General features: G+C 58.6%; 2 protein-coding genes across 2 annotated transcripts in view; one reads left to right on the top strand and one right to left on the bottom strand.

The window, feature by feature from the left end:
• Positions 1-16491, top strand: part of LOC128059631 (zinc finger protein 850-like) — a 259860-nt gene that overhangs the window by 105833 nt on the left and 137536 nt on the right. The window lies entirely within an intron of this gene.
• Positions 7227-16491, bottom strand: part of ZC3H3 (zinc finger CCCH-type containing 3) — a 62005-nt gene continuing 52740 nt past the window's right edge. Inside the window, exons 10-12 of the mRNA XM_052651867.1 lie at positions 9863-10047; positions 8965-9338; positions 7227-7595 (exon numbers count right to left, since the gene is read on the bottom strand). Of these exons, the coding sequence (XP_052507827.1) occupies positions 7564-7595; positions 8965-9338; positions 9863-10047 (591 nt within the window). The 3' untranslated portion in view covers positions 7227-7563. The remainder of the gene's footprint in view (positions 7596-8964; positions 9339-9862; positions 10048-16491) is intronic.

The raw sequence follows: 16491 nt of genomic DNA, 5'->3' as shown, positions 1-16491 counted from the left end.
CCATCCGCCCAGATCTGGCCTCCTGGAGGAGAATGGGGCTCAGAGCTAGGTGGGGGCGGGGATGGAGGGCAGGCGGAGGTGGGAGGCCTCCAGCGTGAGAAGCCTTGAGAGCTGGACTCGGGGAGCAGAGGTGGCCGGTTACCCAGGGCTTGGTGACTGGGTAGTGATCTGTGGAGCCACGGTTGTGCCCAGAGCAGGGGCCCTCTAGGGTCAACTGAGATGGGGCCATGACCCAGAGAGCCCTCCCCCCATTCTCTATACTATTATATGACTTCTACAGTTTAACTTATTCTTAAATGCAACCATCCATCTGTGCACAGAAGGAAAAGTCTGGAGGGACTATGGGCAGGACGTCACCAGGGGCAGCCTAGCCATGTGCTGGGGGCATTTATCTATCAGGGCTTCTACCCAGTTCCTCACAAGTGTCTAGTGTTTTATAAGAAGGAAACTATCACAATGGCAAGTGAAACTTTTTAATGTACCATGAGGGTGACCCGGCTCCTCTCTCCTCTCCCCTCCCACAGGGATGGCCCTGGGTGCTCAGGGACATGTGTTGCCAGGTTTGGGCTCCCTTTAAAGCCCTCTTGAAAGAGATGGGAATACCAGACCACCTGATCTGCCTCTTCAGAAACCTGTATGCAGGTCAGGAAGCAACAGTTAGAACTGGACATGGAACAACAGACTGTTTCCAAATAGGAAAAGGAGTACATCAAGGCTGTATATTGTTACCCTGCTTATTTATTTGCAGAGTGCATCATGAGAAACACTGGGCTGGATGAAGCACAAGCTGGAATCAAGATTGCTGGGAGAGTTATCAATAACCTCAGATATGCAGATGACACCACCCTTATGGCAGAAAGTGAAGAACTAAAGAGCCTCTTGATGAAAGTGAAAGAGGAGAGTGAAAAAGTTGACTTAAAGCTCAACTTTCAGAAAGCTAAGATCATGGCATCCGGTCCCAACACATCATGGCAAATAGATGGGGAAACAGTGGCTGACTTTATTTTTCTGGGCTCAGAAATCACTGTGGATGATGATGGTGATTGCAGCCATGAAATTAAAAGACGCTTGCTCCTTGGAAGGAAAGTTATGACCAACCTAGAGAACATATTAAAAAGCAGAGACATTACTTTGTCAACAAAGGTCTGTCTAGTCAAAGCTATGGTTTTCCCAGTGGTTGTGTATGGATGTGAGAGTTGGATTATAAAGAAAGCTGAGCGCCGAAGAATTGATGCTTTTGAACTGTGGTGTTGGAGAAGACTCTTGAGAATCCCTTGGATTGCAAGGAGATCCAACCAGTCCATCCTAAAGGAGATCAGTCCTGGGTGTTCACTGGAAGGACTGATGTTGAAGCTGAAACTTTTGCCACCTGATGTGATGAGATGACTCGTTTGAAAAGACTTTGATGCTGGGAAAGATTGAAGGCAGGAGGAGAAGGGGACGACAGAGGATGAGATAGTTGGATGGCATCACCAACTCAATGGACATGGGTTTGGGTGGACTCTGGGAGTTGGTGATGGACAGGGAGGCCTGGCGTGCTGCGGTTCATGGGGTTGCAGAGTTGGACACGACTGAGCGACTGAACTGAACTGAACATAAAGCACCTGGTGTTCAGAGGGAAGCCACAGCTCAGAGCGGAGACACTGCATGGCAAGCTGGTGGTCCATCTGCCCGTCTGAGATGGAGCGAGCCCTTGCATTGGCCACCTGGCCTCTGCTCCTCATGGTGTGGCTTCAGCCAGGCCGCTGGACCAGGCAAGAGTGTGGTCCCAAGCTCGGGAGGGTGCTGGGTGGAGCCAGGCTGGTGCAGGTGGGGGTCTTCCTCACAGCTCCTGGCCCCAGGCCAAGGGCCACCGACCGCAGCCATTCCCGAGCTCTGCGGCACCCCCAGTCCCACCCAGTCGCCATGCCTTGTCCTGAGAGGTGCAGTAAGGCTGCTAAAGCCAGGGAGGCCTTGCAGAACAGCCCCTCCCCACCCCAAATCTCCTCGAGGCCCATGCTCAGCCACACTAAGTCAGGGACAGCTGTCCCACATCTGGCCCCAAAATGTGGTGCTCTAGGGTGCTGGGCCACAGCCAGCCAGCCCCTTGCCCAGTCACACTCACAGGCCTTTCATTGTGTCCCCAGGGGAGAGGGACCCAGTGCAGGACGGGCTGCAGAAACTGCACTCAGAACTGGGAACAGGCACAGCGGCCTTCAGGCAGCCTGGGACCAAGCAAGGCACCCATGTCCCTGACTGCCTCGGGCCCTTGGTTAGTTCTCCAGTCCTGGGCTTGACCTCGAGTCAGACTGGCTTCCCAGAAGGTGTCTGGGCCTGCAGGCCTGGCCTAAGCTCTCTGGAGCAGGAGCCCTGGAGGGTGGAGGGGCCCTGAGTCTGCTCCCTGGCTTCTCGTGGTGGCAGCTGAGCCTTCCTCTGTCCTGAGTCACTGCCAGGGGGCTGGGAAAGGGGCTGAGCGCCCCTGTACACAGGCCCCGACCCCCTGGTGCCCCACACTACAGGCGAGATGGGCTCTCCCAGCCCAGGGAAAGTCTGTCCCTTCCTGACTTGGGTTGCGGGCTTCAGGCTTGCTCCTTTCTCTTCAGAAACCTCCTCTTCGCCACTTGCTGGCCTGGGACCCGGGAAGTTCAAGGAGGGGCTCTCAGCTGGGTCTCAGAGGCAGAGGCCACGAGAGCCCAGAGCCATCTCCTCTCTGCCATGAAAGGCTCGCAGGCCCCCGAGCTGGCACTCAGGAGTGCTGCAGGCCCAGCCATGGCTCTCTCTCAGCTCCCTCGACCAGCAGTGGAGCCAGCAGAGGATGCGCCGATTCCACGTGGTGCATCTGCTTTACTGAGCAGTTCTGTGTGCCAGGAGGCCTGTCCAGAGGCAGTTTCCAGCACCTTCCACCAGGGAGGTAGCCCAGGGGTCCCTAGTAGGAAACAGGCGCTCGTGCGCTCTGCAGTGGACGGGTCATCCTGGGTGCAGCTGGACCGTGGCGGCTGGGAGGACTTGAAGGCTGAGGGACTGGTAGTCGGCAGACTATGGGGCCGTTACTGGACCAGCATCCGCACACAGCAGCTAACTGCTTGGGCTTCCTCAGCGTGGCGGCGGGCTCTCAGAGTGAGCATCCAAGGGAGCCAGACAAATATGCCTGGCATTTTTGTGAGGGGTGGCAGTGCTCATATCCAAGGGGCACAGACACCATCCCCCATGGAGTCTATAGGAAAAACTACAGTCACAGCATCTCTGGAAAATACAATCTACCAGAGAGTGGGTGAGAGAGCAGGAAATAAACCATAAAATAGAAAGTGAACTACATAGCACGTCTGTGGAGGAAGTCAGCACAAGTCCAGCGCTGTCGTCCGGAGTCCTGTCGGGCTACAGTCTCAAGGTCGTTGTTGGGGGGGCGCTGTTGTCTGGAGGCTCCTCTGGGGAAGATACTCCCAAGCTCTCTCAGGTTTTCGGGACCATTTCTTGGCGTCTGAGGAGCCAAGACCCCAGGCTCAGGGGGTTGGAGGCCGCCCAGGCTTCCCATACCTGATGACTGCCCTAGAGAATCCAGGCAGATGGAGGGGGCCCTACAGAATGGGAGACGGGAAAGGCCGAGGGGCCTGGCCTGATGCGGGGGGGATCGGAGCCTGGGGGGGCGGCCCCTCTGGGGACCCCGGGACCACCCTCGGGCAGCAGCATGGTGCCAAGGTCCCAGCTCAGTGCCCTAGGCTCTCGGCAAGTCCAGCTGCAGGGTGCATGCGCCATCACTCAGCACTGCGCTGCAGGGTATGCCCAGGCCCAACAGTCACCCAGCCGGCCAGCCTCACGGGAGTCACAAGGCAAGGCCGCAGGAGTCCCTGTCGGGAGCGGAGGCCCCTGCTCTCCAGGCGGGGCTCAGAGGTGCTACGCAGGCTCGGGCAGGCCCGGCCCAGCTCTAGACCCAGCAGCCCCACTGTCCCGCCAGGGGTTCCTTCCTGGGCTCAGACAGTGAGGGGCGGGTGCCCTCCCCACCCGCCACGGTCGGTCAGGCTGCAGAGGAGCTGGGAGAAGCAGACCCCTCCCCAAGACCCCACACTTTTGGGCCCCCACGTCAGATGCCTCCCCTGAGCCCAGCAGCCCAGATCCCGAGGCCCTGCTGGCCACATGACCTTGGGGCTCACCTGAGGGCACGCCCTGCCGCAGGAGGGGCGCTTCACATCACTGTGCGCACCCCGCAGCCCTCACAAGCGGCTCCCTGTCCTTTGGGCCATCACCTGAGAGGCTGCACCAGGGCAAAGGGCAGTCCACGGGGATGCAGGCCTGGGGTAGCAGCGGGCCCCTGTGAAGGGGACAAAGGTGCAGGGCCTGCCTGGACTCCACAGCCTTCACGCAGTCGGGGCTGGTGGGGATGATGGGCCCTTCCTCCCGGGGGCCCAGCTGATCTGCCCTTAGCACAGAGAGCCCAGAGTGACGGAGACCCCCTCCCCTGCCAGGGGCAGGGAGTCGGACCAGGCTGAGCCGGAGGCTGACCGGTCCTCAGGGGGTCATGGGGTGTGGGCCTGCAGGGGAGGGGCCCAGGAGCACAGGGCAGCCGTTGGCAGGGCTCTCTCCGTGCCCTGGGGCGCCCAGCCCTTCCTAAGCCTTCCCCGCAGGCCCGCAGCTCTCAGGCTGGCTGCCTCAGGGTGGTGGGCTATGCCATGCGCAGTGGGCCCGGGTACAGGAAGTACACCTGAGGAGGCAGAGTGGCTGGGGAGGCCCTGGAGCACAGTACTGGTCCCGGCCAGGTGGTGGGCAGCCAACAGAAGGGGCCCAGCACCCACTGGTCTGTCGGGAGCGGCCCACGCAATAGATACACCTGCCCAGCTCCTGTCCAGCTGGTGTCTGCCTCACGGTCTGGGGTCCCCTCCTTTACTATGGAGGGAAGTGCAGGGAGGTCAATTGGATGGGAGGAACAAACACCCAAGTCTCCCTCGGTCTCCTGTCTGTCCAGGCGAGGGAGGGAGAATCGAACCTTGGTCCTCCCATCGTCAGAGGACCCTCTGCCCCTCTGGTGGAGCCGACAGTGGGAGTCAAGGACAGCCTAGGAAGGAGGTGGGGGAGGCCTTGGTGGCCCCCAGGCTGCGCCCCGGTGCCTGTTCCTCCTGCCAGCCTTGGCTAGGAGGAGCTGGGCAGGGGCCTCAGCCCTGGCCCAGGGTGCCCGGCCATGCAGGCTGCTGCCCCCGCTCTGCAGGCTCCTATCAGCACTCACCCCAGGGACCTCGGCCTCCCCCGCGCCAACCCACGGGGCTCCTCCAAGGCGTGGCTAAGGCCAGCACTGAGTCCCAAGGGGCCAGCAGGAGGAAGCAAGCGGGCCCACAGCAGGGTCCCCTCAGCTCCCTGCCAGGCTGCGGGCCCATTCTTCGCAGTCAGGTCTGAGTCCGGTCTTCCAGCAGCCTGCTGAACTAGAACAGGTCAGGCCCCAGAGACAGGGCTCGGGGCCCCGGGGCAGAGGTGCCAGCAATCGGCACAGGACGGCAGGAGCCCTGCTCTGCTGGACAAGCAGGCTCCCGCACGCTGAGGCCGGGAGCCCTGCTCTGCTGGACAGCAGGCCACCGCACGCTGAGGCTGGGAGCCCTGCTCTGCTGGACAAGCAGGCTCCCGCACGCTGAGGCCGGGAGCCCTGCTCTGCTGGACAAGCAGGCTCCCGCACGCTGAGGCCGGGAGCCCTGCTCTGCTGGACAGCGGGCCACCGCCCGCTGAGGCCGGGAGCCCTGCTCTGCTGGACAGCGGGCCACCGCGCGCTGAGGCCGGGAGCCCTGCTCTGCTGGACAAGCAGGCTCCCGCACGCTGAGGCCGGGAGCCCTGCTCTGCTGGACAGCGGGCCACCACGCTGAGGCCGGGAGCCCTGCTCTGCTGGACAGAGGGCCACCGCGCTGAGGCCGGGAGCCCTGCTCTGCTGGACAGCGGGCCACTGCGCGCTGAGGCCGGGAGCCCTGCTCTGCTGGACAAGCAGGCTCCCGCACGCTGAGGCCGGGAGCCCTGCTCTGCTGGACAGCGGGCCACCGCGCTGAGGCCGGGAGCCCTGCTCTGCTGGACAGAGGGCCACCGCGCTGAGGCCGGGAGCCCTGCTCTGCTGGACAGCGGGCCACCGCGCGCTGAGGCCGGGAGCCCTGCTCTGCTGGACAGCGGGCCACCGCGCGCTGAGGCCGGGAGCCCTGCTCTGCTGGACAGTGGGCCACCACACGCTGAGGCCGGGTGGGCCCCTCTCCATGGCCCTGCCTGGCTCTCGTCATCTGTGGGACCTCGCCTCGTCCTGAGCCAGGGAGGGTCAAGGGGCCTTCTTCGGTCGAGGAGCCCTCAAGGAGGCAGTGTGTGCAGAGGCCCGGGCTGCCCCTGTCAGCCAGTGCTGGACAGTGCTCTTCCCACCCGGGCTGGAAGAAGCAGAGGGACTATGAGCAGCTATGCAGTCGACTCCCCTGTGGTCAACTGCAGGAGTCGTGTGGGGCTTCGGGCAGCGGAGCCCGAGGGCGCCCCGCCTACAGGGTGGTTTGTGGCACAGGTCCCGGTGGCAGCCGACTGGCAGGGATGGAGGCAGGCGGGGGCAGGGGCACCCTAGGAGCGAGGCTGCGGGCAGGTGCTCGAGGGGAGCACACCTCACTTGCCCGGGGGTGAGGGGCAGATAGCCTGAGCGGCCCGGCTCCGCTCCAGGCCTTGGCAGTGAGGGGGCTAGCAGCCGGGGCTGCATTCTGTCAGGGCCCAGGGCTGAGGCCACCACTCTCCGCCAGCTTGCCCAGGTGCCCTGGGACTGGAGACAGCTCAGGGGGCGATGAGCTGTCCCCTCTGTCCGGCGGTCCTGGCCTGTCCCCTGGCCCTACTCTGGCCCAGCTGCTTTCCCGAGTGGCCCTGGGGGAGGGGCTCTGGAGGAGAGTTCTGCTTGGGGGAGGCCCTCTGGCCCCAGCCTGTTGCCTCCAGTCCCCAGGGCCCACCTGGGCCTCTCCCAGCCACAAAGCACACTGGCCTGGCCACAGGGGACAAGTGGCCTCAGCCATGAGCCACCCTAGGGCGGCAGGGAAGGGGCCCACATCCCTAACCAGAGGCCGGGCCAGGTGGGCAGGTCGGTGGCGGGGCCCTGCAACAGGCTCTGGGGCGTACCCCTCACCTTCCCCTCAACCTCAGGCCTCTAGGTCCCCCTGGAGTCACATCTCGGGGGAGGCTCTGGGACCCCTGGGCCCTGTGCGTCCACCTGCGCTGTGCTCAGCAGGCCAGGCAGCAGCAGTGACGGTCGGGACAGCCAAGCAGACACAGGACAGAACCTTTATTGCTGAACACAAAGTACCTGCCAGGGAGGCCCGCCCAGCAGTCTCTCCTGCAGGAGGCCAGCGGGAGGACAAAGCAGGCATCGCATGGGGGAGCCCTGCCGGGCACCCCTCGGGGCAAGGCTGAAGGCCCAGGGGTGGGGAAGTGGTGGGGCCCAGCCTGAGGGGGGCCAGGCGAGGGCACTGGTCACACAGGGCTGAGAGTCAGGCGGCCCCTGGGGGCGCTCCGTGGCAGGCGGCCCCTCGTCTGGGGTGGTGGCGGGCGGAGCCTCCTTACTCTCAGGACGGGGCTGAGGTAGGCGCGGGCTGGCCCCCTGGGCCCTCATAGACGCGGCTTGATGTGCAGTGACTTCCCTGTTCCAAGAAGGCCAAAGGTCAGGCACAGGAGGCCCCCCTCAAAACCTCTGGCTCAGGAGTTGCTCGAAACTGGAAGGGGGCTGGGATACCACCCAACGGCCCAAGGTCCTGCGTGGAGCAGGTCCAGGCCTGGCCTTGGGCAGCGGGCAGCCCCGCGGGAGCCCCGTAGCCTGCAGCTGAGCCCTGAGCACCAGGTGCTGGCGGCTCGCACACACCGCTCGGGCTCACACAGGGACAGGTGTCTGGTGCTGCCAGACGGCGCCTTCCACACGGAAAGCCTGGAAAGACTGGGTGTGTGCGAGCAGCTGCTGGGGGCCCGGAGGCCCTGGGGACCAGCTTGGGCTGCAGGGCTGGGGTGGGAGAGGCTTCCCAGGGCTGAGCAGACTGCCACCCTGGGCCCCACGCCCACTGGGCACCCGGTGCCTCTCCCCACCAAGGACACTCCTGGCGGCCTCACCCCTGGCAGGAAACCAGCTGCCCACAGGCCGGCACTGTCTACGTGCCCCCCGCAAGCTCACGACTCCTCCTGGGACCCCACTGCAAGGCCGAGGACCCCAGTCATCTGCTCAGCCAGCCAGAGCCCCAGGCCCCTCAGGCCCCCAGGAAGCCAGCAAGGCCTGAGCAGGGAAGGATGGTTGCTGGGCTCCATCTGTGGAGGTCGACAAGCCACCCCTCCCCCGCCCGCTTCCTCTGATTCTAGGGCTGGTTGCAGGGTTTCTCACTGTAATTAAAAAACGAAAATTAAAACGCTGGTGGCTTGGGGCTATCTGCTCCTTCCTCTCACCCTCAGGGTGTCTTGCCCACAGAGGGCCTGGTCGCAGCTTGGCGCCCCTGGCTCGGGGGCTGAGCAGGCAGCGTGCGAGCTCGCTCAGCAGAGCTGGGAGAGGAGGCTGTGGCAAGCATCTCCCATTAACGTTACGACCGTGAAATATGACAATAAAATGATAGCCGTATGGTCGCAAATTTGCAGCCCGCCGAGCTGCGTGGGGTTTATCGTCACTCAAACGCGCAGAGAGCTGTAAAATGTTTACAGAAAGGGTCGTTTGCAGCCATAAAATCCTCTTTTCTCTCCTAAACAAGGCTGAGTGGAGCCATTTACCAAGCCCCAAATGTTCATCGGGAGAGAGGAAACATCTGTTCTCTCCAGGAGTGTGCGGTGATCTTCCAGAACAAATTAACAGAAATGGGTGCTTTCTAATTAAATCAGCCCTCGGCTGGGCAGTCTGTGAGCGGTGCTCTGTGCCCGCACCTCGCGCCCACCCTGTGGGCCTGCAGGCGCGCACCTGCTGCGCCAGAGACCGCGCTGCCGGCTCCCCAGGCTGACCCAGGGGCCTGAGGTGCGTGCAGCCAGAGCTGGGCTGCCTACCTGAGTCCTTGGAGGAGGCGCTCCTGGGGGCCCGGGCCCTGGGCTGGCCTCCAGGGCTGGGCGAGGACTGCAGAGCTATGAAGGAGGGCAGCTTGGAGAGGCCGCCGGAGCCAGCTCCCGCTGAGACCGCAGCCGCCTGCAGACACAGCTCCTCTGGCTCCAAGGACAGGGACGCGGAGGGGGGGCAGGGAGAGGAGCGGGAGCAGGAGGGGGAGGGGGAAGAGGAGGGGGAGGAGGGGGAGGAGGGGGAGGAGGGGGAGGGGGAGGCCACAGCTAACACCTGAGGGGAGGAGGGGGGCGAGGTCGAGCCAGCAGCCTTGGAGCTGGTGGGGCTGGACATCCGTCTGGCGGGGCGCAGGGCAGCCGAGGGCTTCCTGCAGGAACGGAAGGGGAGTGGGGTATGAGGCGGGCAGCGTGGGGCAGGCGGGGTCCAGAGGGTGCTGGCCCACCACCTGTATACCGCCCGTCCACCCCTCACCCACCCCTACCCAGCAGCTATCAGGTATTGCCACGCAGGTTCAAGGTGGGCCTGTGGGCCCAAGGACAGGCTGGCGACACTTCAGGGCCTCCAGCAGCTGCACGCTGACGCCGTCCTCACCTCCTGGAGCCTTCCCCGTCCACACGGGCTCCCACACACGCAGGCAGGGGAGCACACTGTGGGGCCCAGCCACGAGCATTGCTTAGGACCTCCCCCGCCCCTGGGGGGTGGGGTGGGTCAGGGATGCTTTCCGCTCATCCAGCCTGAGGACCGGGAGTAGGGCACCTCTGGAGGTCACTTCACCAACTTTGGAGAGAGGTTTTTTGCGGGGTGTGAAGCCCCCAGAGCTGGGTGGGGGGGCAGGGCTCCCACCTGCCCCCACCCCAAGCTTACACATGCCACACCCACAGTCCCCGTCACCTGAGCCCGTGGCTGGTGGAAGCCCTGCTCCTGGGGGGCGTGTTGCTGGGCTCTGGGGCTGTGGGGGTGGCTGCTCGTCGGCCCAGGCGCTTCGGGTTGCGGTGGAGCAGCTGGCACTGGGCACCGCGGGGGCACACGCCCCTGCGGGAGAAGTCGGGGCACAGCAGCGTGTGCTTCTTCTTGCACTGCAGAAGAAGGGGCATGGCTGGGTGAGCCGGTGGAGACCTCGGCACCACGTGGGGGGCCCTGCCTGCTCTGCCCAGGGTTCCTGTTGGGGGTCTGAGGTCCTCAGGCCAGAGAGGCCCCAGGGTGCTCACCCCTACCCATCTCAAAGATGGGTAGGGTCAGTTTGAGGGTCAAGGGCACTTCCCTGGTTGTACCAGCACCACCCAGCCTGGCCCTGGGCCTGGACTGAGGCTGGGGTGGGGATTCCCAGGGAGCTACCTCCTCCTCCTGACTGCAGCCCACCTGTCCTGGCAGAGGACCAGGGTGGGGGGCACCCCATGGAGGGTGCACTGTCAGGCAGGTCGGAGCAACAGGTGGCCTCAGCTCTGCCTACCAGGCCCACAGGGAGCAGAGAGCCTGGACCCAAGGCCCGCCTCTCCATGGGCCCCCTGCCATGTGCCTGCTTCTTGCCTGGTCCTCCTAGAGGAGGGGGCCTATTCTCCCACCCCCAATAGCTGGCTCAGTGTGCACCACCCAGGAGGAGGAAGCCACCCTCATGCTGACCAGGTAACAAGTGACGTGCTGGAAAGAGACCCAGATGGAAACCCCTGCAAGCAGAGCCCCAAAGCCACCCGTATGCACTCAGTCAGCTCCATCATGTCTGACTCTGTGCGACCCCATGGACTGTAGCCCACCAGGCTCCTCTGTCCATGGGGTCTCCAGGCAAGAACACCCAGAGTCAAGTTTAAAGCCAGCTCTGGTGCCTGGGGGTGCCCCCTGGCACAGCGACTGGAAGAGTCATGGCAACAGCCTTGAGACCACTTCCTTCTGGACCCGCCACCCTCACTGGGCACGTGTCCTCAGAGCCCCAGATGTCGGCCTGGCTCCCAGCACCCAGGACAAGGCTGGCCGAGGACCCCATGGAGCCTGTGCCCATTCTGTGAGCAGGATCTGGGCACTGACCCCATTCTGGTCCCCACACCTGGCCCTTGGCTGCCACCCAGGAACTAGAGGCCCTTCACACCGGTGCCGGGGTTGGTGTGAAGACAGGCAGGTAGCACCCGTGCTTCCAGACGGCTACCCCTCCCTGTGCTGGGCAGCCCCAGCCCTGCCCCCCAGTGCCTGCTCCCCCAGCCCCAGAGTCAATGGCCCTTTGCCCTGAATCCCAGTGGTCCCCTCGGGGGCACATGCTGCAGCGGGGTCTCCTGGGCAGGCAGAGGGATGGGCAGGGCCTCTGGGTGGAGAGCCCACCCTGGGCTGGGTGCAGAGAGGTGGCTGGGGGGTGCTGTCTCTGTGCCGTCCCGTGGTGGCCATGAGCCCCGCCACTGCCCTGAGCCCAGGTGGCTCAACAGGAGCAACACATGGGAGGCGGGACCCAGCACAGAGGGACCCGCTAAAAGGCAGCACCTCAGTTTCCTCCCTGACTGCACGGTGACATCTGTGAGCTACTGGGTCACGTACACTCATTCCAGCTGTTTCTGTCTCACTTTCTTATGGTGGCACTAGAAACTGAAATCCCAAATGCAGTTCACATCCAGTTGACTGTGGGACTAGAGATGGCTGGTCTGAACTGACCGTCCTCCCAGAACAACCCAAATCTAGGCTCAAATGTAAAGAACTTTCTGAAATCATCCAAGAACTACCGAGCAGGTGAAATGATGGAGGAAAATCTACTGGGCGCAGGGCTGGTCTCAGACCTCAGGGCCCCCTGCCATCCTTAAAGCAAGGCTGCCATGGAAAAAGCAAACCCAACACCCCTGCCCCAGCCCCACGCGCCCCGCAGAGCTGGAAGCGAGGAAACTTCCTGGGATTATAGCCCGCCAGGCTCCTCTATTCATGGAATTCCCCAGGCAAGAATACTGGAGTGGATTGCCACTTCCTTCTCCAGGGTATCTTCCCGACTCAGGGATTGAACCCGGGTCTCCTGCATTGCAGGCAGATGCTTTACCATCTGAACTACTAGGGAAGGCAGGAAATAAAGAAAGTCACTGCTAAATAATGCGTCAGTCAGTCAAGAAGCAACAGAAGTCAGGTGATATTTGAAACCAAATGCCAACACTAAAACAACTCATCAAAGTCGATGGACTGGAGCTAAAGGGGTGCTCGGAGCAAAGCCCTCAGCCCCAGAGCCTTACATGAGCAAAGAGGAGCCGCCTCAGAGTCAGAGGAAACAGAAAAATAGAGAAAGCAGAGAGAAGCACATACTGGGAAAAGGGACATATAAACAATATTAGGAATGACAAAAGTGCTGTTAACTGCTGGCGCTGCAGAAGGTGATATAATGAACAAATTTTATGCCAATAAATTTGAAACCAGACAAAATCTACAAATTCTAGAAAAACTGCCAAAATCTGACATTAAATCTGAATGAATATTCCTATGACCATAAAGGAATTTGAATCAGTAGTTAAAAAAATAAGGCAAGCGCCAGCCCAGGGTTTCACGGTGGTTCTACCAGATATTCAAGAATGCGCTACCCAACCTCTCATGAACCAGCCCACAGAAGAGGACAGCAGAGAACACTCAGCTCAGTCTACTCGGCCAAAGGGGTCTTAAAACTGGAACCTGACCGCAGCGAGATGATCAAACAACCTTTAGGCCAACTGCATGAACAATGATTCACGTTCTACACAAATCATAAATAAACTGAAATGTGTAAAAAATGAGTCCTGAAATGTGTAAAAAGACCATGTTAGGACCAAGCTGAGTTTATCTCAGGAATGCAAGGTTAGTTTAACATTAGAAAATCAGGGAATAGAAATCAGCACATTAGCAACCTAAGAGAAAGGAACCACGTGATCACCTCGAGAGGCAAGAAACAAGAGCGTCATGGAAGTCAGAATCAACTCAAAGTTTAGCAGATTAGCGATAGAAGGGAGCTTCCTTAGCTTAACATAGAACCTTCAAGAAATCACCATCATCACTCACCAAGGGGTGCGGCTGGAAGCCCACAGCCATGAGTCACTGTCTGACTGGGCTCATAGGCAGGGCAGAAAAAGAACAGGCATTTAAACTCAAAGGAAGAAAGTATGGTCATTATCTGCAAAAGATATGATTGTTTATGTAGAAAAACCCAAAAGACCAAGTCTCATGGATGAATTACTACAATTACTAATATAATTTAGCAAGACAGCTAGAAACAAAATCAATATTAAAAATCGTATGTCCATAACCAATGAACAGTAAGAAAATAACATTTAAAAATAAGCTAGTTATAATAATAATAGATGTGAGAGAAATAAACTTAACAGAGATAAGACAAGCAAGAATTTTATCAAACGACATCAAAGGAGAGTCTGTGTCACTAGAAACAGCGCCTTGATCATACACAGGAGACTCACTGTAGAGACCGGTGGGTGAGACCAGTTCTCACCAAACTAAGGCACAGATTCAAGACAACCTGAATCCAAATTCCAACTCTAAAAACCTTACCTGGAATTTAAAATACATTTCTGGAAGGATAAAGGGGCAAGAACAGCTAAAATAGCCACAAGGAAGAAAAAAGTGAAGGAATCTGCTTCCTTGTTATGACTTATCCCAAAGCTCAAATAACGGACAACGGTCCCTGTAGTCAAAGCCGTGGTTTTTCCAAGAGTCATGTATGGATGTGAGAGTTGGACCACAAGGCTGAGTACTGAAGAACTGATGCTTTCGAACTGTGGTGCTGGAAAAGACTCTTGAGAATCCCTTGGACTGCAGGGCAATCAAACCAATCAATAAAGGAAATCAAGCCTGAATATTCATTGGAAGGACTCATGTTGAAACTGAAGTTCCAGTACTTAGGCCACCTGATGCCAAGAGCCGACTCACTGGAAAAGGCCTTGATGCTGGGAAAGACTGAAGGCAGGAGGAGAAGGAGGTGACAGAGGATGAGTTGGTTGGATGGCATCACTGACTCAACGCAGATCAATTTGAACAAGCTCCAGGAGATAGTGATGGACAGGGAAGCCTGGCGTGCTGTAGTCCATGGGGTCACAAAGAGTCAGACACGACTGAGCAACTGAACAACAACCTGGGACTGTTTAAATAAGACCTAGACTAGTGTAACAGCCAAGAATCCAGGTTGCAAGAGGAACTGACTGTATACCAAGAGCTGCTGGTATGGGAACAGTGTATGTGGTAGGCTGACTGCAAAGTTACAGGCAGATTTTTTACTGTGTTGGGGGTGGGGTGGTATTCAAGGGTCAGCTGTATAGTACAGAGATTGAATCAGGTCATCATAAAACCTCCCAATCAAGAAAAGCCCAAGACAGATGGTTTCAACAGGTGAATCCTACTAAACATGTAAAGAATTAACATCTCTTCTTTTCAAATTCCTCCAGAAACACAGAAGATGAGAGAATACTTCCTAACACACAACAGCCAAAACAATCCACAAGGCTAGCCTTATCTTGGTTTCAAAAGCTTACAGAGATACTACAAGAAAAGGAGATTACAGATCAATATTATTATAGATACAGATGTCAAAATCCTCAACAAAATACTACAAACCTGGACTAATGGCATATTAAAAAATTATAGACTATGATCCAGTGGGATTTATTCTCAGAATGCAAAGATGGTGCAACATCCAAAAATCAATCAATATACTTGTGATTGATCGATGTGGTTAGTATGTCTGATTGACTAGCTTAATAGAATGAAGGGAAAAAAACCCACATGATTATCTCAACTGATACAAAAAAGATTTGGGCAAATAGCTATAAGATTCCACCTATGTTAAATACCTAGAATAGGCACATTCATGGAGACAAAGTGTTGATTTGTGGCTGCCAGGAGGTGGAGAGGGGGGGAACAGGGAGTCATTGCCAACTGTTTAGAGATTCTGTATGGGGCGATGAAAAAGTTTTGGAAACAGATAGTGGTGGTTGTATAATATTGTCAGTGTAATTAATACCACTGAACTATACACTTAAAAATGGCAAATTCTGCTAAAATTAAAAAATTTAAAATGTAATGCACCAAAACCCATAGTACTGTGCACTTAAATGGGTGATTTGTACAGGATATGAATTCTATCTCAGTAAAGCTGTGAAGATTAGAAAAGACTCTGATGCTGGGAAAAATCGAAGGCCCGGGGGAGAAGGGGACAACAGAGGATGAGATGGATGGCATCACTGACTCGATGGACATGAGTTTGAGTAAGCTCCAGGAGTTGGTGATGAACAGGGAAGCGTGGCATGCTGCATTCCACGGGGTCGCAAAGAGTCAGACACAATTCAACGACTGAACTGAACTGACACGGAGACACTGTCTGTGATTTCCAAGAAAGACGTCCAGAGGAAAAGGAGCTTCTGCAGGGCAGGAGGTGGCGGGGGTGGGCCGCTGACAGGCGGGGGACAGAGAGATAAGGAAGTCGTGGAGGGGGACCATGAGGGCCGGGGAGTCGCTGTCGCTACAGAGGTGGCTGCGGATGATACCCACGCTCGGGTCTGCTCTGCGCCAGGAGGGGCTGGAGGTGCAGTGCTCCAGGCCCAGGCAGGGCTGGACCTCTGGCCAGAAAGCACCCTGGGGACGTGTGAGCAGCATGAGTCTGGTGGGCGTGCCAGGCCACAGCGCCACAGATGCCCGACCAGGCTGGCCGGGGCGGAGGGCCGCGCTGCAACACCCGCCATCAGTGTCTCCCCCAACACGCGTGGATTCGACAGCAAGCCATCAGGGGAGCCCACCACCAGCACCAGGAGTGGCGGAGCAAGTGTGAGGCGGTCGCCGTGACATTCAGCGGCTCACAGGAGGCTGGCCATGTCCCCGAGTGTCCTGAGAGTCCAGAGGGACAAACTGAGGAGATGAGAGAGGCTGACCAGTGAGCCCCAGACCCAGGAGCAGCACGTGGCCCTGAAGAGGTGAAGGACACGGATCTACTCCAGCTTAAATTATTCACAAGAAAAGAGGACGTGTGTCTTTAACAAGCCAGAGCTTTATGAAGCAAGGTTAACAATTCCACTTGATTCAGTGGAATATTATAAACTCTCTGGGGCCCATCTGAGGACTTCCACTTCAGAAGCAAGGTGACGACTCAGCACTTTTTATATTATTTAGAGAATAAAATTAACCCTTGCCAGCCCAGGCTGCTGCCTCCGCCCCCACTGGATCCGGCCTGCTCAGCGCTTTTCCCATCTATAATTACAAGCCTCTATCCATCATGTGGCAGCCACGCAGCGCCCACACGCTGAAACGCACGCAGTAAGCACTTCCACTAATAGAAGCAGAACTTAAATATCGCCTTGATATTTTCATTTACATTGGGATCTTTTACAATAATCACCCGCAGCCTCCGTGGGGGTCCTGCGCCTCCACCTCACCCCACCTGGGCTGCTCTGGCGCCACCAGCCAGGCCCTACCTCTGCAGGAGGGGCTTCCGCGGGGGGCCCCCGAGGGCTGTGCACAGGCAGGCAGGGGAACAGCTATGCTCCCACCGTGCTCCCCACAGGGTAAAGCCCAGCCCAGAATAAGGAGCTGGCCTG

This window comes from Budorcas taxicolor, chromosome 14 (assembly GCF_023091745.1).
Source record: "Budorcas taxicolor isolate Tak-1 chromosome 14, Takin1.1, whole genome shotgun sequence".
NCBI lineage: Eukaryota > Metazoa > Chordata > Mammalia > Artiodactyla > Bovidae > Budorcas > Budorcas taxicolor.
Note: the sequence above shows the minus strand (reverse complement) of the source record. Positions and strands in the feature narration are given on the sequence as shown.